This window comes from Liolophura sinensis, chromosome 13 (assembly GCF_032854445.1).
Source record: "Liolophura sinensis isolate JHLJ2023 chromosome 13, CUHK_Ljap_v2, whole genome shotgun sequence".
NCBI classification, from domain to species: domain Eukaryota; kingdom Metazoa; phylum Mollusca; class Polyplacophora; order Chitonida; family Chitonidae; genus Liolophura; species Liolophura sinensis.
In genome coordinates this window covers 16,483,653-16,505,942 of record NC_088307.1, presented here as the reverse complement: position 1 = coordinate 16,505,942, position 22,290 = coordinate 16,483,653, and the positions used below count along the sequence as shown (strand labels likewise).

The window sequence follows — 22,290 nt, the reverse complement described above, 5'->3', positions numbered from 1 at the left end:
TATTTTCAAACAGTTTCTTCACAGTTATGTCGTGCTTGGATACGCTAGTATTAATTGCACCAGTTGTTTTAGCCGAGTTTGGCAGCTCTACAAGACCTTGATGGCAAGAATTCTTACAGGAAAACATGATAGGAGCATTGTCCGCTGAAACAATAACGTGTTTTCTCTGAAGATGAGCAAGTACCTGCATGATAGGGCCATTCATAACTCGTTTGTTTGTTGCGAAAGCATAAGTATTAAAATGATGGATTGAATAAACAACAGTTTCCTTAAAAAAATTCAAGCCAATTAAGTGTCAAGCACTGAAGGTTCTATCTTTTCCCGCATTGACCATTTTCACATAAACTTCAGGCGCTGAAAGAACAATTTTTTTATTAACTGTCATACTTATATATTTCTCAGCTCTGCACTCTCGGACTCCCAACAAGCAGAATGAGAAAATCAACTTTTACAACAATATTAAAGCCAACCAAACTCTACTAAACACTGTCCAGGAAATGGTTTCATTTACTTTTTTTAGATTTAAAATTTTTTTCCAACCGAATAAAATGGCTTTAAAACATCAGATTCTATGGTGGTTTGCTGTGATCCAATGGTATCAGTGACGTCACATCGATATGTTTGGCTTGAAGTAGTTCATTTCAAGGTCCATTCAATGAATGGATTTACAGATCTATATGTATCAGCATTTTAAATCATGAAATTTAGCGGTCTACAAGTACGTGTGTTAAGTGACAAAAAAACCTGATGTGACGTCACTGGTTCCAATAAGGCCACCGTAGAATCCATTGTTTCAAATGCATTGTTCTAGATTGAAAAAATTCTTTTTAGAACATCAATCGAAGTATTTGTGTGGTCTTTCATCTGACATATATATTTCATGCTATATTTACTCTTGCCAGTCATGGCATGTTTACACTGATCTAAAATAAAATTATAGCAGGTAAGGGTTCTCAACCTATTTGAAGCGGATATGCCAGAGACATCTTTGTCACTAGCGACAATCTTTGAAGTTCATTTGCTAAAATTTCCGACCACTGACATATGCGCAACGCATTGTAGTAATTAAGATATATTGAACATTCTTTAAAAGATGAAGAAAACAAAAACAGTTTAAGATTTTAAGCATAACTTTCTTCATGTATGTTTTTAAAACCATACTGCTTGCTTGAGAGTTCCTTTTCATGTATACACATGTTTTCACTTATACAACGGCGGCCAGGATTATGGTGCAAGAAAACAGGGCAGAGCCCTGGGAAAACCCACTATAATTGCATGTTGCTGCCCGACCTTCCCACGTACTGTGGGAGAGGAAACCAGTAAAGAGGCCAAATGCAAAATATTAAGTGATCAAAGTTCTTTTCAGGGATGTATCAGGAAGAACCGTTTTGAGCTTTAAAGACATGTAATTTGGAAATAAAATAAATGAGAAGTGAATCTTTCTTACCTGCATCGGTCCTCCTGTTTTTGTCCTTTATAAAGCCGTACATCTTTGTGTATTTCTCAGACATTTCCAATGGAAATTGTACGGCCTGGAACGCTACATGCAGAAATAGTGGCTGGAAACAGAGAAATGAATAAACATATTTATGCTGATGCATAAATATGTTTTGTCATTTCTATTTTTGAAAAATCTAGACCTCAAAACAGTAATTGCACATTGTGAATGTTGTTTCTTTACGGCTTGATAATTATTATTATCCCACTGTTACAAATATAATAATTAATATTAATTAATTATAAGAATTTTATTATATTATTGGCAACAATTATTTTCAGCGATCGTTGGCCTAATGATTACAGCGCCCGCCTCGAGGTAGGAAGGCCCGAGTCAAACCCACGTTGGGTCATACCAAAGACTTTAAAAATGGTACTTGTTGCGGCTTAGCTTGGCGCTCAGCACTGAAAGGTTAGAGCGTATTTATTAAAAAACACGCAATTTATTTAAAATCGCAAATTAAAAAATCATTTGCCAATCAATTATCTCATGAAACACAAAAAAGAAAAATAATAATACATTTACCCATCTTTGAAATCAAAGACGCTACGTCAAAGTGATCCAAGTATTAAACCGTGGAGTGTGAAAACTAACGACGGCAGACTATTTACTCTTGTCACAGGTTGAAAGTTTTCACAGTATTGAAACAAGAACAGTACCTTGGCAAATGAGTACCAGTTTTCGTTGGTCGAAGTGGAGGTGTTTCTTTATTAAAATTCACGTACTTTACATGGAGGCAGGGTGTCGACTACCGACGCTGGCATTTTCAAAGAAATAAAAACTACTTCAACAATACCCAATGATCGCACATAGGTAAACCATTTTTCATGCCGGTAATATATTTCATATACCGGTATATCTTTTATGGTTAACAATATGTATTTATACATTTAAAATATTATACTAAAGAGATCCCTATTATACAAAATCTCTTTCTTTATTACCGGTATATAGTTTATAAAATATTACACCATGGAAAAAACACTGATTATTAACATTATATTATTTCATACTTGTGGAAATCAACGCTGCTTATTTATATTGTCATATTATTTCACACGTGTGGAACTCAACACTGATTTTTAATATTGCCATATTGTTTCACACTTGTGGAACTCAACGCCGATTATTAATATTGTCATATTGTTTCATACTTGTGGAACTCAACGCTGATTATTTATATTGTCACATTGTTTCATACTTGTGGAACTCAACACTGATTATTAATATTGTCGTATTGTTTCATACTTGTGGAATTCAACACTGATTATTAATATTGTCATATTGTTTCATACATGTGGAATTCAACACTGATTATTAATATTGTCACATTGTTTCATACTTGTGGAACTCAACACTGATTATTAATATTGTCATATTATTTCATACTTGTGGAATTCAACGCTGATTATTAATATTGTCATATTGTTTCATACATGTGGAATTCAACACTGATTATCAATATTGTGATATTGTTTCACACTTGTGGAATTCAAAACTGATTATTAATACTGTCATATTGTTCGTACCTGTAAAATTCTACACTGATTATTAATATTGTCATATTGTTTCATACCTATGGAATGCAGTAAGCTCACTTGGTATTTGCCCAAATTGGGAGTTTTGATTTCGGAATTTTTGATAACCGACGTCATGGAAACCATGGTCATCGGCTATTATGAGTTCTTCGATATTAAATTGTACCGGAAGTTGTCATCATATATAGATATGAATATAGAATTCCTCGGGGAATAGCATGGTATTTATTGTGGACAGAGGAAAGCAATAGTAAACAAATATAAAATCTTACAAGATAAACACATGAAATACAAAGTGTAACAAAGGACAAAGCTTCAGCTCTGTAGTGCGGTTGGAAATGACTTGACAAAGACTTACATGTATTCTACGGAAGTTATAGAACTGTTACCACACGTTACGTAAACCATGGCTTAACAATTATCCATTCTATTTCTGACTCTTGGTATAAACATGTTCTCGCCACGATATGGCTGAAATATTGCCGACCTCGCGTTAAGCCATAATCATTCTTTCCATTCTAATTCATGATAACACTTATTTAATGCAAGACCCCGGGCTCTGCCTGGTTTCCTCCCACCATAATGCTGGCCGCCGTCGTATAAGAGAAATATTCTTGAGTATGGCGTAAAATACCAATCAAATAAATAAATAAATAAATAAATAAATATTTAATGCAAGATGGCCTATAGCTTTACTGATACAAAAGTACGTTTCCAAAGAAGAAAAAAAAAATGAAGAAGGATAAAGATTCGAACTCTTCCACATGGGGCAACCTGTTCTCAATAGTCACTTCGTTAACTCACTGTACAATCAAGGATGCCTGACTTAATACGGCAGAAATAGGGATTTTAAACGTGCCAGAATATAACAAAACTTTATATAACTTTAATGATCACATTATAAAGTTTATGTTTTACATATGAAGACAAACGTTAAATGAAATTTTGACAGCACGTAGAAATACACTCATAAAAGTTTCAGTGAAGATATTTTTTTGGTTAACGTCGATCTTCATATTGTAAATTTCGTTTGAACAAAAAATTGGCGTTTTTGATCGACAGTGCATTTTTGACGAGTTATTGCTAAGCACCCATATCTTGTATGGCCATATAGCTGTTATTGGTGCTTCGACCAACTTTTATACCTCTTATTTGGAAATTTACACAATTGTGCTGGTATTTTGAAATTTGCACTTTCTTATCGTACCTCTCTGGGGCCGATTCTCCGTCTTACCACACAACTTCGTTTTTTATGTTAACTTGCAGCTGAGTGTCGTGCATTTTGTCACAGCAATATAGAGTGTATTTAGTTTACTCTGCCAAATCGCTGTATTTTGTTTGACATCACAGTAGATCCACAGAGTTTCAGTGTAGAATTACAATTCAGCCTAGACACATAGCGATGGTTTTAAATATACACAGAACAGTGTGATATGACTGTAAGTTCATCAAGAATAGTGTGGTGAAATTTTGCAGTTATAAATCCTGTAAAATTTTAATACACTTTTAGTTTTACATTCACAACCCCAAAAATGGTGTAAACTAGGTCTGCATGTTACTGATAAGTCTGCTAAAGTATCTACAATATGTTATAAGTAAATCCAATCGAATTATCGCTGTTAGTTTAGAATACTGGGTAGCCCAAATTATTATCTTTCACAGAGTGTAAGCCTCGTTAGCACTCATGCGCTATCATTTAAAAGTGACAACTAAGTTCAAAAAAAAAAAAAAATTCGCTTTGTCGGTTTTTGCTAACTTTATATCCACTTTAACACCGTGACTCCGACTGGGCCTCTATTTGTAATAAATTCAGACAATTTGACCTGAATTAACAGCGTTTATTAATTTTTTGCCGAGAATCCCCAAAATTTAGATCAGAAGTCTTGCGCGACCCCTGCCTTCTTGCATATCTTTCGTTTTTTTAGTCCGTCACTATACCATATGTTATTAAGCTATTAACATTAAGGCAAAATTTAAAATCCCAAATTAGAAAATCATTTGCCAATCAATTATCTCATGAAATACAAAAAAGAAAAATAATATTACAATTACCCATCCTTGAAATCAAAGACGCTACGTCAAAGTGATCCAAGTATTAAACCGTGGAGTATGAAAACTAACGACGGCAGACTATTTCCCCTTGTCACAGGTCGGGGCCTAATATTCACCACAGACGCTAAAATTGATTAAACAGTGATAGTAGTATCTGTAGAGTGATGTTATGACAGATGGTCGACTAAGACCTCGATTTTGTCAAATCTGCTGCAAGCCATAACAAAAGTTGCATGTACAGAGTATTAGCTAATGCGTTTCAGAATATCAAAACATTTGCTGTGTTATAGTCATACTTGACGTTGACAGGTCCAGGTCCTCGGTAAGTCTCAGGTATTTAACAGTTATCCCCCTTCGTGTAGCTCTTTATGTAAACAGATACGAAACCGCGTCACGTGCGTGAAGAAAAGGCGAGGGAAGACAAAAGTGGGATTTGTTTGACAGCTGTGAATCCAGTGTAGATCATATGTTGCTGTTAAACTCAACTTAAAGTTGTTTGTTCATATGACCTGACATTGAATGGCCACGTGACTGTGGCTTAAAATATGCTAGGGTTATCGATCTTTTCAGTTAAGTACATGTATATTGTTACAGATAATCTGGGACTAGCAATATAATGTTAGCCCTTATATTAGTCGCAGAGATAATACAGTGAATAAAGTTCAGTGTGTCATGGAAGATTGTTTTGTTCATGTAGACTAGATAAAGAAGCACACAGGATTTTCTCATAGTCGTTTGTTCTGTTTTCCTGATTACAGCCAGACGGGACAGTTCTCATCTCTGCCTCAGACAAACTCATGATGACTGGGAAAACGACATTATCTGCTGTGGCTGCGGTGTTTCTCTGTGCTTTGGGAGAATTCACTGTGCAAAGTCAGAGCAACAAACAGCCCCACATCCTCTTTATAGTAGCTGATGACTACGGTTTCCATGACATTGGTTACCACAATTCCGAAATCAAAACTCCCAATCTGGACAAACTTGCTGGAGAAGGGGTGAAGCTGGAGAATTACTATGTACAGCCGATTTGCACACCGACCCGGAGTCAGCTGTTCTCAGGCAAATACCAGGTAAGCTATAATTGTAATTCTGCTATTATAAAATTAGTAATCACCATACGACATTGGCCTCTTAAATGTACTATTGCCAGTGAGCCACGTCACACATATTCTGCATCCTTTTGTAACTGATAATCACTTTGGGTCTCACTGGGATTTGAACTCTGATCTCTCGGCTTAAGTCCAAAATAATGCAGGACTCTACCAACAGAGCAAAAGGAAGCTTGCCACTAGTTACTCCTAGTATACTGCGCAAATACTGCACCCGTGCCACATGTTTAATCAGTTATCTCTTAGAACCAGGACCTACTCTCACAAAACATCATGAATCAATTTTTAGGAACTTGTAAATAACGTTGCCTTAATGATGGCACGTTAGAGTAGACAGTGTCTTTTACAAAGCTTTTCAAAAGTGGCCCCAGCGGGGCAACCAGTAATTAAGTTGTATATATGCTGTATACTAGCTGTACATAGTAATTTCATTCTCTGGCAGGGAATACTATGTCTCTTGGTTTTTTTTTTGTCTGTCTGAGAACTTATAACAGTTGCTGAGACATATGTAGTGGCATTGGGATTGCCTCATCACGATTTAATCAGTATATTCTTTATGTACAAGTACATGAATTATTTCAGATCCACACCGGTCTGCAGCATGGTATCATCTGGTGGACACAGCCGAACGGCCTTCCTCTAGAGGACCCCACCCTGGCAGATAAGATGAAGGAAGCTGGGTACTCCACGCACATGGTGGGCAAGTGGCACATCGGCTTCTACAAGGAAGAGTATTTGCCTACACGCCGTGGTTTCGATTCCTATTTTGGTGAGGGTTTTAATTACTTCTGTTCGGTTGGGTGATTGTCTTCTAGTATGTCTGGGGCTAATCGAGAAAGATCACGCCTTTGGTAGTTTCTGTACAGCTGTAACATTATGCTGAAGACACCAGACAATTAAGACAACACACCCAGTGACATGACCCAACGACTCACTACAGTCCCCACTGTCCCTGTGAGTAAGAGTTGTGGACCTAGGAATTTTTGTGAACATTTTCCCCCCAATGTAGTGAGATAAAAAGGACTAATATAACATGGAGCCCACAGATTTTGTGTATCCTTGGAAATGCCTTCTTAGCTATTTTATTTATTTATTTATTTGCTTGGTGTTTTATGCTGTACTCAAGAATATTTCACTTATACTACGGGGGCCAGCATTATGGTGAGAGGAATTTGAGCAGTGCCCTTGGGAAACCCATTTTAAGCTATTTTTTGTGCATCCTATTAAACGTATATCACTGACATGTAGCAGGGAGTTAGTTCTACAATTCATGAAGAGGAACAATATAAATCTGTAAACTTTCTCATTTTCTGTTAAAGTACCTGCACATGCTCCAACAATTCCCCCTCTTCACTTAATTGATTTTCTAGAAGATCTGAAATTGTTTAGATATTTCTGAGTGTATCCAATGAAATTCACCATGTACCACAATAGGTGTAGTTCATCTTGGTCAGGTTTACAAGAAGGCCATCCTGGTCAGGTTTACATGAAGGCCATCCTGGTCAGGTTTACATGAAGGCCATCTTGGTCAGGTTTACATGAAGGCCATCTTGGTCAGGTTTACATGAAGGCCATCTTGGTCAGGTTTACCTGAAGGCCATTCTGGTCAGGTTAGGGTGAAGGCCATCTTGGTCAGGTTTACCTGAAGGCCATCTTGGTCAGGTTTACCTGAATGCCATCCTGGTCAGGTGTACATGAAGGCCATCCTGTTCAGATTTACATGAAGGCCATCCTGGTCAGGTTAACATGAAGGCCATCCTGGTCAGGTGTACATGAAGGCCATCATGGTCAGGTTTACGTGAAGGCCATCATGGTCAGGTTTATGTGAAGGCCATCCTGGTCAGGTTTACATGAAGGCCATCCTGGTCAAGTTTACCTGAAGGCCATCCTGGTCAGGTTTACATGAAGGCCATCCTGGTCAGGTGTACATGAAGGCCATCTTGGCCAGGTTTACGTGAAGGCCATCTTGGTCAGGTTTACATGAAGGCCATCTTGGTCAGGTGTACATAAAGGCCATCCTGGTCAGGTTTACATGACGGCCATCCTGGTCAGATTTACATGAAGGCCATCTTGGTCAGGTTTACATGAAGGCCATCCTGGTCAGGTTTACATGAAGGCCATCTTGGTCAGGTCTACATGAAGGCCATCCTGGTCAGGTGTACCTGCAGGCCATCCTGGTCAGTTGTACGTGAAGGCCATCCTGGTCAGGTTTACGTGAAGGCCATCCTGGTCAGGTTTATGTGAAGGCCATCCTGGTCAGGTTTACATGAAGGCCATCCTGGCCAGGTTTACATGAAGGCCATCCTGGTCAGGTTTACGTGAAGGCCATCCTGGTCAGGTTTACATGAAGGCCATCCTGGTCAGGTGTACATGAAGGCCATCCTGGTCAGGTGTACATGAAGGCCATCCTGTTCAGATTTACATGAAGGCCATCCTGGTCAGGTTTACATGAAGGCCATCCTGGTCAGGTTTACATGAAGGCCATCTTGGTCAGGTGTACATGAAGGCCATCCTGGTCAGGTTTACCTGAAGGCCATTCTGGTCAGGTTTACGTGAAGGCCATCCTGGTCAGGTTTACGTGAAGGCCATCCTGGTCAGGTTTACATGAAGGTCATCCTGGTCAGGTTTACATGACGGCCATCCTGGTCAGGTGTACATGAAGGCCATCCTGGTCAGGTGTACATGAAGGCCATCTTGGCCAGGTTTACGTGAAGGCCATCTTGGTCAGGTTTACATGAAGGCCATCTTGGTCAGGTGTACATGAAGGCCATCCTGGTCAGGTTTACATGACGGCCATCCTGGTCAGACTTACATGAAGGCCATCCTGGTCAGGTTTGCATGAAGGCCATCCTGGTCAGGTTTACATGAAGGCCATCCTCGCCAGGTTTACATGAAGGCCATTCTGGTCAGGTTTACGTGAAGGCCATCCTGGTCAGGTTTACATGAAGGCCATCCTGGTCAGGTTCACATGAAGGCCATCCTGGTCAGGTTTACGTGAAGGCAATCCTGGTGAGGTTTACATGAAGGCCATCCTGGTCAGGTGTACATGAAGGCCATCCTGTTCAGATTTACATGAAGGCCATCCTGATCAGGTTTACATGAAGGCCATCCTGGTCAGGTTTACATGAAGGCCATCATGGTCAGGTTTACGTGAAGGCCATCATGGTCAGGTTTATGTGAAGGCCATCCTGGTCAGGTTTACATGAAGGCCATCCTGGTCAAGTTTACCTGAAGGCCATCCTGGTCAGGTTTACGTGAAGGCCATCCTGGTCAGGTGTACATGAAGGCCATCTTGGTTAGGTTTACATCAAGGCCATCCTGGTCAGGTTTTCATGAAGGCCATCCTGGTCAGGTTTACGTAAAGGCCATCCTGGTCAGGTTTACCTGAAGGCCATGTTCGTCAGGTTTACCTGAAGGCCATGTTGGTCAGGTTTACGTGAAGGCCATCCTGGTCAGGTTTACATGAAGGCCATCCTGGTCAGGTGTACATGAAGGCCATCCTGGTCAGGTGTACATGAAGCCCATCCTGGTCAGGTGTACATGAAGGCCATCTTGGTCAGGTTTACTTGAAGGCCATCCTGGTCAGGTGTACATGAAGGCCATCCTGGCCAGGTTTACATGAAGGCCATCTTGGTCAGGTTTACGCGAAGGCCATCCTGGTCAGGTGTACATGAAGGCCATATTTGTCAGGTTTACCTGAAGGCCATTCTGGTCAGGTTTACATGAAGTCCATCCTGGTCAGGTTTACATGAAGGCCATCATGGTCAGGTTTACCTGAAGGCCATCTTGGTCAGGTTTACATGAAGGCCATCCTGGTCAGGTGTACATGAAGGCCATCCTGGTCAGGTTTACCTGAAGGCCATCTTGGTCAGGTTTACATGAAGGCCATCCTGGTCAGGTGTACATGAAGGCCATCCTGGTCAGGTGTACCTGAAGGCCATCCTGGTCAGGTGTACATGAAGGCCATCTTGCTGAGGTTTACATGAAGGCCATCTTGGTCAGGTGTACATGAAGGCCATCCTGGCCAGGTTTACATGACGGCCATCCTGGTCAGATTTACATGAAGGCCATCTTGGTCAGGTTTACATGAAGGCCATCCTGGTCAGGTTTACATGAAGGCCATCCTGGCCAGGTTTACATGACGGCCATCCTGGTCAGATTTACATGAAGGCCATCTTGGTCAGGTTTACATGAAGGCCATCCTGGTCAGGTTTACATGAAGGCCATCCTCGTCAGGTTTACATGAAGGCCATCCTGGTCAGGTGTACCTGAAGGCCATCCTGGTCAGTTGTACGTGAAGGCCATCCTGGTCAGGTTTACGTGAAGGCCATCCTGGTCAGGTTTATGTGAAGGCCATCCTGGTCAGGTTTACGTGAAAGCCATCCTGGTCAGGTTTACATGAAGGCCATCCTGGTCAGGTTTACATGAAGGCCATCCTGGTCAGGTTTACATGAAGGCCATCCTGGTCAGGTTTACATGAAGGCCATCCTGGTCAGGTGTACATGAAGGCCATCCTTGTCAGGTTTATGTGAAGGCCATCCTGGTCAGGTTTACATGAAGGCCATCCTGGTCAGTTTTACATGAAGGCCATCCTGGTCAGGTGTACATGAAGGCCATCCTGTTCAGATTTACATGAAGGCCATCCTGGTCAGGTGTACATGAAGGCCATCCTGTTCAGATTTACATGAAGGCCATCCTGGTCAGGTTTACATGAAGGCCATCCTGGTCAGGTGTACATGAAGGCCATCCTGGTCAGGTTTACGTGAAGGCCATCATGGTCAGGTTTATGTGAAGGCCATCCTGGTCAGGTTTACATGAAGGCCATCCTGGTCAAGTTTACCTGAAGGCCATCCTGGTCAGGTTTACATGAAGGCCATCCTGGTCAGGTGTACATGAAGGCCATCTTGGCCAGGTTTACGTGAAGGCCATCTTGGTCAGGTGTACATGAAGGCCATCTTGGTCAGGTGTACATGAAGGCCATCCTGGTCAGGTTTACATGAAGGCCATCCTGGTCAGATTTACATGAAGGCCATCTTGGTCAGGTTTACATGAAGGTCATCCTAGTCAGGTGTACATGAAGGCCATCCTGGTCAGGTTTACATGAAGGCCATCCTGGTCAGGTGTACCTGAAGGCCATCCTGGTCAGTAGTACGTGAAGGCCATCCTGGTCAGGTTTACGTGAAGGCCATCCTGGTCAGGTTTATGTGAAGGCCATCCTGGTCAGGTATACATGAAGGCCATCCTGGCCAGGTTTACATGAAGGCCATCCTGGTCAGGTTTACATGAAGGCCATCCTGGTCAGGTTTACATGAAGGCCATCCTGGTCAGGTTTACTTGAAGGCCATTCTGGCCAGGTTTACATGAGGGCCATCCTGGTCAGGTGTACATGAAGGCCATTCTGTTCAGATTTACATGAAGGCCATCCTGGTCAGGTTTACATGAAGGCCATCCTGGTCAGGTTTACATGAAGGCCATCATGGTCAGGTTTACGTGAAGGCCATCATGGTCAGGTTTATGTTAAGGCCATCCTGGTCAGGTTTACATGAAGGCCATCCTGGTCAAGTTTACCTGAAGGCCATCCTCGTCAGGTTTACATGAAGGCCATCCTGGTGAGGTGTACATGAAGGCCATCTTGGTTAGGTTTACCTGAATGCCATGCTGGTCAGGTTTACATGAAGGCCAACCTGGTCAGGTTTACGTAAAGGCCATCCTTTTCAGGTTTACGTGAAGGCCATCCTGGTCAGGTGTACATGAAGGCCATCCTGGTCAGGTTTACCTGAAGGCCATCTTCGTCAGGTTTACCTGAATGCCATGCTGGTCAGGTTTACGTGAAGGCCATCCTGCTCAGGTTTACATGAAGGCCATCCTGGTCAGGTGTACATGATGGCCATCCTGGTCAGGTGTACACGAAGCCCATCCTGGTCAGGTGTACATGAAGGCCATCTTGGTCAGGTTTACATGAAGGCCATCCTGGTCAGGTGTACATGAAGGCCATCCTGGCCAGGTTTACATGAAGGCCATCTTGGTCAGGTTTACGCGAAGGCCATCCTGGTCAGGTGTACATGAAAGCCATCTTTGTCAGGTTTACATGAAGGCCATCCTGGTCAGGTTTACATGAAGGCCATCCTGGTCAGGTTTACATGAAGGCCATCCTGGTCAGGTGTACATGAAGGCCATCTTGGCCAGGTTTACGTGAAGGCCATCTTGGTCAGGTGTACATGAAGGCCATCTTGGTCAGGTGTACATGAAGGCCATCCTGGTCAGGTTTACATGAAGGCCATCCTGGTCAGATTTACATGAAGGCCATCTTGGTCAGGTTTACATGAAGGTCATCCTAGTCAGGTGTACATGAAGGCCATCCTGGTCAGGTTTACATGAAGGCCATCCTGGTCAGGTGTACCTGAAGGCCATCCTGGTCAGTAGTACGTGAAGGCCATCCTCGTCAGGTTTACGTGAAGGCCATCCTGGTCAGGTTTATGTGAAGGCCATCCTGGTCAGGTTTACATGAAGGCCATCCTGGCCAGGTTTACATGAAGGCCATCCTGGTCAGGTTTACATGAAGGCCATCCTGGTCAGGTTTACATGAAGGCCATCCTGGTCAGGTTTACTTGAAGGCCATCCTGGCCAGGTTTACATGAGGGCCATCCTGGTCAGGTGTACATGAAGGCCATTCTGTTCAGATTTACATGAAGGCCATCCTGGTCAGGTTTACATGAAGGCCATCCTGGTCAGGTTTACATGAAGGCCATCATGGTCAGGTTTACGTGAAGGCCATCATGGTCAGGTTTATGTTAAGGCCATCCTGGTCAGGTTTACATGAAGGCCATCCTGGTCAAGTTTACCTGAAGGCCATCCTCGTCAGGTTTACATGAAGGCCATCCTGGTGAGGTGTACATGAAGGCCATCTTGGTTAGGTTTACCTGAATGCAATGCTGGTCAGGTTTACATGAAGGCCATCCTGGTCAGGTTTACGTAAAGGCCATCCTTTTCAGGTTTACGTGAAGGCCATCCTGGTCAGGTTTACATGAAGGCCATCCTGGTCAGGTTTACCTGAAGGCCATCTTCGTCAGGTTTACCTGAATGCCATGCTGGTCAGGTTTACGTGAAGGCCATCCTGGTCAGGTTTACATGAAGGCCATCCTGGTCAGGTGTACATGATGGCCATCCTGGTCAGGTGTACACGAAGCCCATCCTGGTCAGGTGTACATGAAGGCCATCTTGGTCAGGTTTACATGAAGGCCATCCTGGTCAGGTGTACATGAAGGCCATCCTGGCCAGGTTTACATGAAGGCCATCTTGGTCAGGTTTACGCGAAGGCCATCCTGGTCAGGTGTACATGAAAGCCATCTTTGTCAGGTTTACATGAAGGCCATCCTGGTCAGGTTTACATGAAGGCCATCCTGGTCAGGTTTACATGAAGGCCATCCTGGTCAGGTTTACATGAAGGCCATCCTGGCCAGGTTTAGGTGAAGGCCATCCTGGTCAGGTGTACATGAAGGCCATCTTTGTCAGGTTTACATGAAGGCCATCCTGGTCAGGTTTACATGAAGGCCATCCTGGTCAGGTTTACATGAAGGCCATCCTGGTCAGGTTTACCTGATGGCCATCCTGGCCAGGTTTAGGTGAAGGCCATCCTGGTCAGGTGTACATGAAGGCCATCTTGGCCAGGTTTACGTGAAGGCCATCTTCGTCAGGTTTACATGAAGGCCATCTTGGTCAGGTGTACATGAAGGCCATACTGGTCAGGTTTACATGACGGCCATCCCTGGTCAGATTTACATGAAGGCCATCTTGGTCAGGTTTACATGAAGGCCATCCTGGTCAGGTTTACATGAAGGCCATCCTGGTCAGGTTTGCATGAAGGCCATCCAGGTCAGGTGTACCTGAAGGCCATCCTGGTCAGTTGTACGTGAAGGCCATCCTGGTCAGGTTTACGTGAAGGCCATCCTGGTCAGGTTTATGTGAAGGCGATCCTGGTCAGGTTTACATGAAGGCCATCCTGGTCAGGTTTACATGAAGGCCATCCTGGTCAGGTTTACATGAAGGCCATCCTGGTCAGAATGACATGAAGGCCATCCTGGTCAGGTGTACATGAAGGCCATCCTGTTCAGATTTACATGAAGGCCATCCTGGTCAGGTTTACATGAAGGCCATCCTGGTCAGGTGTGCATGAAGGCCATCCTGGTCAGGTTTACATGAAGTCCATCTTGGTCAGGTTTACATGAAGGCCATCCTGGTCAGGTTTACCGGAAGTCCATCCTGGCCAGGTTTAGGTGAAGGCCATCCTGGTCGGGTGTACATGAAGGCCATCCTGGTCAGGTTTACCTGAAGGCCATCCTGGTCAGGTTTACATGAAGGCCATCCTGGTCAGGTGTACATGAAGGCCATCTTGGCCAAGTTTACGTGAAGGCCATCTTGGTCAGGTTTACATGAAGGCCATCTTGGTCAGGTGTACATGAAGGCCATCCTGGTCAGGTTTACATGACGGCCATCCTGGTCAGATTTACATGAAGGCCATCTTGGTCAGGTTTACATGAAGGCCATCCTGGTCAGGTTTACATGAAGGCCATCCTGGTCAGGTTTACATGAAGACCATCCTGGTCAGGTGTACCTGAAGGCCATCCTGGTCAGTTGTACGTGAACGCCATCCTGGTCAGGTCTAGGTGAAGGCCATCCTGGTCAGGTTTATGTGAAGGCCGTCCTGGTCAAGTTTACATGAAGGCCATCCTGGTCAGGTTTACATGAAGGCCATCCTGGTCAGGTTTACGTGAAGGCCATCCTGGTCAGGTTTACATGAAGGCCATCCTGGTCAGGTTTACATGAAGGTCATCCTGGTCAGGTTTACATGAAGGCCATCATGGTCAGGTTTACCTGAAGGCCATCCTGGCCAGGTTTAGGTGAAGGCCATCTTCGTCAGGTTTACATGAAGGCCATCCTGGTCAGGTGTACATGAAGGCCATCTTCGTCAGGTTTACCTGAATGCCATGCTGGTCAGGTTTACGTGAAGGCCATCCTGGTCAGGTTTACAGGAAGGCCATCCTGGTCAGGTGTACATGAAGGCCATTCTGGTCAGGTGTACACGAAGCCCATCCTGATCAGGTGTACATGAAGGCCATCTTGGTCAGGTTTACATGAAGGCCATCCTGGTCAGGTGTACATGAAGGCCATCCTGGCCAGGTTTACATGAAGGCCATCTTGGTCAGGTTTACGCAAAGGCCATCCTGGTCAGGTGTACATGAAGGCCATCTTTGTCAGGTTTACCTGAAGGCCATCCTGGTCAGGTTTACATGAAGGCCATCCTGGTCAGGTTTACATGAAGGCCATCCTGATCAGGTTTACCTGAAGGCCCTCCTGTCCAGGTTTAGGTGAAGGCCATCTTGGTCAGGTTTACATGAAGGCCATCCTGGTCAGGTGTACATGAAGGCCATCCTGGTCAGGTGTACATGAAGGCCATCCTGGTCAGGTGTACATGAAGGCCATCTTGCTGAGGTTTACATCAAGGCCATCTTGGTCAGGTGTACATGAAGGCCATCCTGGCCAGGTTTACATGAAGGCCATCTTGGTCAGGTTTACGTGAAGGCCATCCTGGTCAGGTGTACATGAAGGCCATCCTGGTCAGATTTACATGAAGGCCATCCTGGACAGGTTTAGGTGAAGGCCATCTTGGTCAGGTTTACCTGAAGGCTATCCTGGTCAGGTGTACATGAAAGCCATCCTGGTCAGGTGTACATGAAGGCCATCTTGGTCAGGTGTACATGAAGGCCATCTTGGTCAGGTTTACATGAAGGCCATCCTTGCCAGGTTTACATGAAGGCCATCTTGGTCAGGTTTACGTGAAGGCCATCCTGGTCAGGTGTACATGAAAGCCATCCTGGTCAGGTGTACATGAAGGCCATCTTTGTCAGGTGTACATGAAGGCCATCTTGGTCAGGTTTACGTGAAGGCCATCCTGGTCAGGTGCACATGAAGGCCATCCTGGTCAGGTTTACCTGAAGGCCATCCTGGCCAGGTGTACATGAAGGCCATCTTGGCCAGGTTTACGTGAAGGCCATCTTGGTCAGGTTTACATGAAGGCCATCTTGGTCAGGTGTACATAAAGGCCATCCTGGTCAGGTTTACATGACGGCCATCCTGGTCAGATTTACATGAAGGCCATCTTGGTCAGGTTTACATGAAGGCCATCCTGGTCAGGTTTACATGAAGGCCATCTTGGTCAGGTCTACATGAAGGCCATCCTGGTCAGGTGTACCTGCAGGCCATCCTGGTCAGTTGTACGTGAAGGCCATCCTGGTCAGGTTTACGTGAAGGCCATCCTGGTCAGGTTTATGTGAAGGCCATCCTGGTCAGGTTTACATGAAGGCCATCCTGGCCAGGTTTACATGAAGGCCATCCTGGTCAGGTTTACGTGAAGGCCATCCTGGTCAGGTTTACATGAAGGCCATCCTGGTCAGGTGTACATGAAGGCCATCCTGGTCAGGTGTACATGAAGGCCATCCTGTTCAGATTTACATGAAGGCCATCCTGGTCAGGTTTACATGAAGGCCATCCTGGTCAGGTTTACATGAAGGCCATCTTGGTCAGGTGTACATGAAGGCCATCCTGGTCAGGTTTACCTGAAGGCCATTCTGGTCAGGTTTACGTGAAGGCCATCCTGGTCAGGTTTACGTGAAGGCCACCCTGGTCAGGTGTACATGAAGGCCATCCTGGTCAGGTTTACATGACGGCCATCCTGGTCAGACTTACATGAAGGCCATCCTGGTCAGGTTTACATGAAGGCCATCATGGTCAGGTTTACGTGAAGGCCATCATGGTCAGGTTTATGTGAAGGCCATCCTGGTCAGGTTTACATGAAGGCCATCCTGGTCAAGTTTACCTGAAGGCCATCCTGGTCAGGTTTACGTGAAGGCCATCCTGGTCAGGTGTACATGAAGGCCATCTTGGTTAGGTTTACATCAAGGCCATCCTGGTCAGGTTTTCATGAAGGCCATCCTGGTCAGGTTTACGTAAAGGCCATCCTGGTCAGGTTTACCTGAAGGCCATGTTCGTCAGGTTTACCTGAAGGCCATGTTGGTCAGGTTTACGTGAAGGCCATCCTGGTCAGGTTTACATGAAGGCCATCCTGGTCAGGTGTACATGAAGGCCATCCTGGTCAGGTGTACATGAAGCCCATCCTGGTCAGGTGTACATGAAGGCCATCTTGGTCAGGTTTACTTGAAGGCCATCCTGGTCAGGTGTACATGAAGGCCATCCTGGCCAGGTTTACATGAAGGCCATCTTGGTCAGGTTTACGCGAAGGCCATCCTGGTCAGGTGTACATGAAGGCCATCTTTGTCAGGTTTACCTGAAGGCCATTCTGGTCAGGTTTACATGAAGGCCATCCTGGTCAGGTTTACATGAAGGCCATCATGGTCAGGTTTACCTGAAGGCCATCTTGGTCAGGTTTACATGAAGGCCATCCTGGTCAGGTGTACATGAAGGCCATCCTGGTCAGGTTTACCTGAAGGCCATCTTGGTCAGGTTTACATGAAGGCCATCCTGGTCAGGTGTACATGAAGGCCATCCTGGTCAGGTGTACCTGAAGGCCATCCTGGTCAGGTGTACATGAAGGCCATCTTGCTGAGGTTTACATGAAGGCCATCTTGGTCAGGTGTACATGAAGGGCATCCTGGCCAGGTTTACATGACGGCCATCCTGGTCAGATTTACATGAAGGCCATCTTGGTCAGGTTTACATGAAGGCCATCCTGGTCAGGTTTACATGAAGGCCATCCTGGCCAGGTTTACATGACGGCCATCCTGGTCAGATTTACATGAAGGCCATCTTGGTCAGGTTTACATGAAGGCCATCCTGGTCAGGTTTACATGAAGGCCATCCTCGTCAGGTTTACATGAAGGCCATCCTGGTCAGGTGTACCTGAAGGCCATCCTGGTCAGTTGTACGTGAAGGCCATCCTGGTCAGGTTTACGTGAAGGCCATCCTGGTCAGGTTTATGTGAAGGCCATCCTGGTCAGGTTTACGTGAAGGCCATCCTGGTCAGGTTTACATGAAGGCCATCCTGGTCAGGTTTACATGAAGGCCATCCTGGTCAGGTTTACATGAAGGCCATCCTGGTCAGGTTTACATGAAGGCCATCCTGGTCAGGTGTACATGAAGGCCATCCTTGTCAGGTTTATGTGAAGGCCATCCTGGTCAGGTTTACATGAAGGCCATCCTGGTCATTTTTACATGAAGGCCATCCTGGTCAGGTGTACATGAAGGCCATCCTGTTCAGATTTACATGAAGGCCATCCTGGTCAGGTGTACATGAAGGCCATCCTGTTCAGATTTACATGAAGGCCATCCTGGTCAGGTTTACATGAAGGCCATCCTGGTCAGGTGTACATGAAGGCCATCCTGGTCAGGTTTACGTGAAGGCCATCATGGTCAGGTTTATGTGAAGGCCATCCTGGTCAGGTTTACATGAAGGCCATCCTGGTCAAGTTTACCTGAAGGCCATCCTGGTCAGGTTTACATGAAGGCCATCCTGGTCAGGTGTACATGAAGGCCATCTTGGCCAGGTTTACGTGAAGGCCATCTTGGTCAGGTGTACATGAAGGCCATCTTGGTCAGGTGTACATGAAGGCCATCCTGGTCAGGTTTACATGAAGGCCATCCTGGTCAGATTTACATGAAGGCCATCTTGGTCAGGTTTACATGAAGGTCATCCTAGTCAGGTGTACATGAAGGCCATCCTGGTCAGGTTTACATGAAGGCCATCCTGGTCAGGTGTACCTGAAGGCCATCCTGGTCAGTAGTACGTGAAGGCCATCCTGGTCAGGTTTACGTGAAGGCCATCCTGGTCAGGTTTATGTGAAGGCTATCCTGGTCAGGTATACATGAAGGCCATCCTGGCCAGGTTTACATGAAGGCCATCCTGGTCAGGTTTACATGAAGGCCATCCTGGTCAGGTTTACATGAAGGCCATCCTGGTCAGGTTTACTTGAAGGCCATCCTGGCCAGGTTTACATGAGGGCCATCCTGGTCAGGTGTACATGAAGGCCATTCTGTTCAGATTTACATGAAGGCCATCCTGGTCAGGTTTACATGAAGGCCATCCTGGTCAGGTTTACATGAAGGCCATCATGGTCAGGTTTACGTGAAGGCCATCATGGTCAGGTTTATGTTAAGGCCATCCTGGTCAGGTTTACATGAAGGCCATCCTGGTCAAGTTTACCTGAAGGCCATCCTCGTCAGGTTTACATGAAGGCCATCCTGGTGAGGTGTACATGAAGGCCATCTTGGTTAGGTTTACCTGAATGCCATGCTGGTCAGGTTTACATGAAGGCCAACCTGGTCAGGTTTACGTAAAGGCCATCCTTTTCAGGTTGACGTGAAGGCCATCCTGGTCAGGTGTACATGAAGGCCATCCTGGTCAGGTTTACCTGAAGGCCATCTTCGTCAGGTTTACCTGAATGCCATGCTGGTCAGGTTTACGTGAAGGCCATCCTGGTCAGGTTTACATGAAGGCCATCCTGGTCAGGTGTACATGATGGCCATCCTGGTCAGGTGTACACGAAGCCCATCCTGGTCAGGTGTACATGAAGGCCATCTTGGTCAGGTTTACATGAAGGCCATCCTGGTCAGGTGTACATGAAGGCCATCCTGGCCAGGTTTACATGAAGGCCATCTTGGTCAGGTTTACGCGAAGGCCATCCTGGTCAGGTGTACATGAAAGCCATCTTTGTCAGGTTTACATGAAGGCCATCCTGGTCAGGTTTACATGAAGGCCATCCTGGTCAGGTTTACATGAAGGCCATCCTGGTCAGGTGTACATGAAGGCCATCTTGGCCAGGTTTACGTGAAGGCCATCTTGGTCAGGTGTACATGAAGGCCATCTTGGTCAGGTGTACATGAAGGCCATCCTGGTCAGGTTTACATGAAGGCCATCCTGGTCAGATTTACATGAAGGCCATCTTGGTCAGGTTTACATGAAGGTCATCCTAGTCAGGTGTACATGAAGGCCATCCTGGTCAGGTTTACATGAAGGCCATCCTGGTCAGGTGTACCTGAAGGCCATCCTGGTCAGTAGTACGTGAAGGCCATCCTCGTCAGGTTTACGTGAAGGCCATCCTGGTCAGGTTTATGTGAAGGCCATCCTGGTCAGGTTTACATGAAGGCCATCCTGGCCAGGTTTACATGAAGGCCATCCTGGTCAGGTTTACATGAAGGCCATCCTGGTCATGTTTACATGAAGGCCATCCTGGTCAGGTTTACTTGAAGGCCATCCTGGCCAGGTTTACATGAGGGCCATCCTGGTCAGGTGTACATGAAGGCCATTCTGTTCAGATTTACATGAAGGCCATCCTGGTCAGGTTTACATGAAGGCCATCCTGGTCAGGTTTACATGAAGGCCATCATGGTCAGGTTTACGTGAAGGCCATCATGGTCAGGTTTATGTTAAGGCCATCCTGGTCAGGTTTACATGAAGGCCATCCTGGTCAAGTTTACCTGAAGGCCATCCTCGTCAGGTTTACATGAAGGCCATCCTGGTGAGGTGTACATGAAGGCCATCTTGGTTAGGTTTACCTGAATGCAATGCTGGTCAGGTTTACATGAAGGCCATCCTGGTCAGGTTTACGTAAAGGCCATTCTTTTCAGGTTTACGTGAAGGCCATCCTGGTCAGGTGTACATGAAGGCCATCCTGGTCAGGTTTACCTGAAGGCCATCTTCGTCAGGTTTACCTGAATGCCATGCTGGTCAGGTTTACGTGAAGGCCATCCTGGTCAGGTTTACTCGAAGGCCATCCTGGTCAGGTGTACATGATGGCCATCCTGGTCAGGTGTACACGAAGCCCATCCTGGTCAGGTGTACATGAAGGCCATCTTGGTCAGGTTTACATGAAGGCCATCCTGGTCATGTGTACATGAAGGCCATCCTGGCCAGGTTTACATGAAGGCCATCTTGGTCAGGTTTACGCGAAGGCCATCCTGGTCAGGTGTACATGAAAGCCATCTTTGTCAGGTTTACATGAAGGCCATCCTGGTCAGGTTTACATGAAGGCCATCCTGGTCAGGTTTACATGAAGGCCATCCTGGCCAGGTTTAGGTGAAGGCCATCCTGGTCAGGTGTACATGAAGGCCATCTTTGTCAGGTTTACATGAAGGCCATCCTGGTCAGGTTTACATGAAGGCCATCCTGGTCAGGTTTACATGAAGGCCATCCTGGTCAGGTTTACCTGATGGCCATCCTGGCCAGGTTTAGGTGAAGGCCATCCTGGTCAGGTGTACATGAAGGCCATCTTGGCCAGGTTTACGTGAAGGCCATCTTCGTCAGGTTTACATGAAGGCCATCTTGGTCAGGTGTACATGAAGGCCATACTGGTCAGGTTTACATGACGGCCATCCCTGGTCAGATTTACATGAAGGCCATCTTGGTCAGGTTTACATGAAGGCCATCCTGGTCAGGTTTACATGAAGGCCATCCTGGTCAGGTTTGCATGAAGGCCATCCAGGTCAGGTGTACCTGAAGGCCATCCTGGTCAGTTGTACGTGAAGGCCATCCTGGTCAGGTTTACGTGAAGGCCATCCTGGTCAGGTTTATGTGAAGGCGATCCTGGTCAGGTTTACATGAAGGCCATCCTGGTCAGGTTTACATGAAGGCCATCCTGGTCAGGTTTACATGAAGGCCATCCTGGTCAAAATGACATGAAGGCCATCCTGGTCAGGTGTACATGAAGGCCATCCTGTTCAGATTTACATGAAGGCCATCCTGGTCAGGTTTACATGAAGGCCATCCTGGTCAGGTGTGCATGAAGGCCATCCTGGTCAGGTTTACATGAAGTCCATCTTGGTCAGGTTTACATGAAGGCCATCCTGGTCAGGTTTACCGGAAGGCCATCCTGGCCAGGTTTAGGTGAAGGCCATCCTGGTCGGGTGTACATGAAGGCCATCCTGGTCAGGTTTACCTGAAGGCCATCCTGGTCAGGTTTACATGAAGGCCATCCTGGTCAGTTGTACATGAAGGCCATCTTGGCCAGGTTTACGTGAAGGCCATCTTGGTCAGGTTTACATGAAGGCCATCTTGGTCAGGTGTACATGAAGGCCATCCTGGTCA

General features: G+C 45.7%; 1 protein-coding gene across 1 annotated transcript in view; it reads left to right on the top strand.

Annotated features, from left to right (window-relative positions):
• The first annotated feature begins 5,618 nt into the window (after nucleotides 1-5,618).
• Nucleotides 5,619-22,290, top strand: part of LOC135481091 (arylsulfatase J-like) — a 28,177-nt gene continuing 11,505 nt past the window's right edge. The window contains exons 1-2 of the mRNA XM_064761023.1: nucleotides 5,619-6,158; nucleotides 6,780-6,966. Of these exons, the coding sequence (XP_064617093.1) occupies nucleotides 5,886-6,158; nucleotides 6,780-6,966 (460 nt within the window). The 5' untranslated portion in view covers nucleotides 5,619-5,885. The remainder of the gene's footprint in view (nucleotides 6,159-6,779; nucleotides 6,967-22,290) is intronic.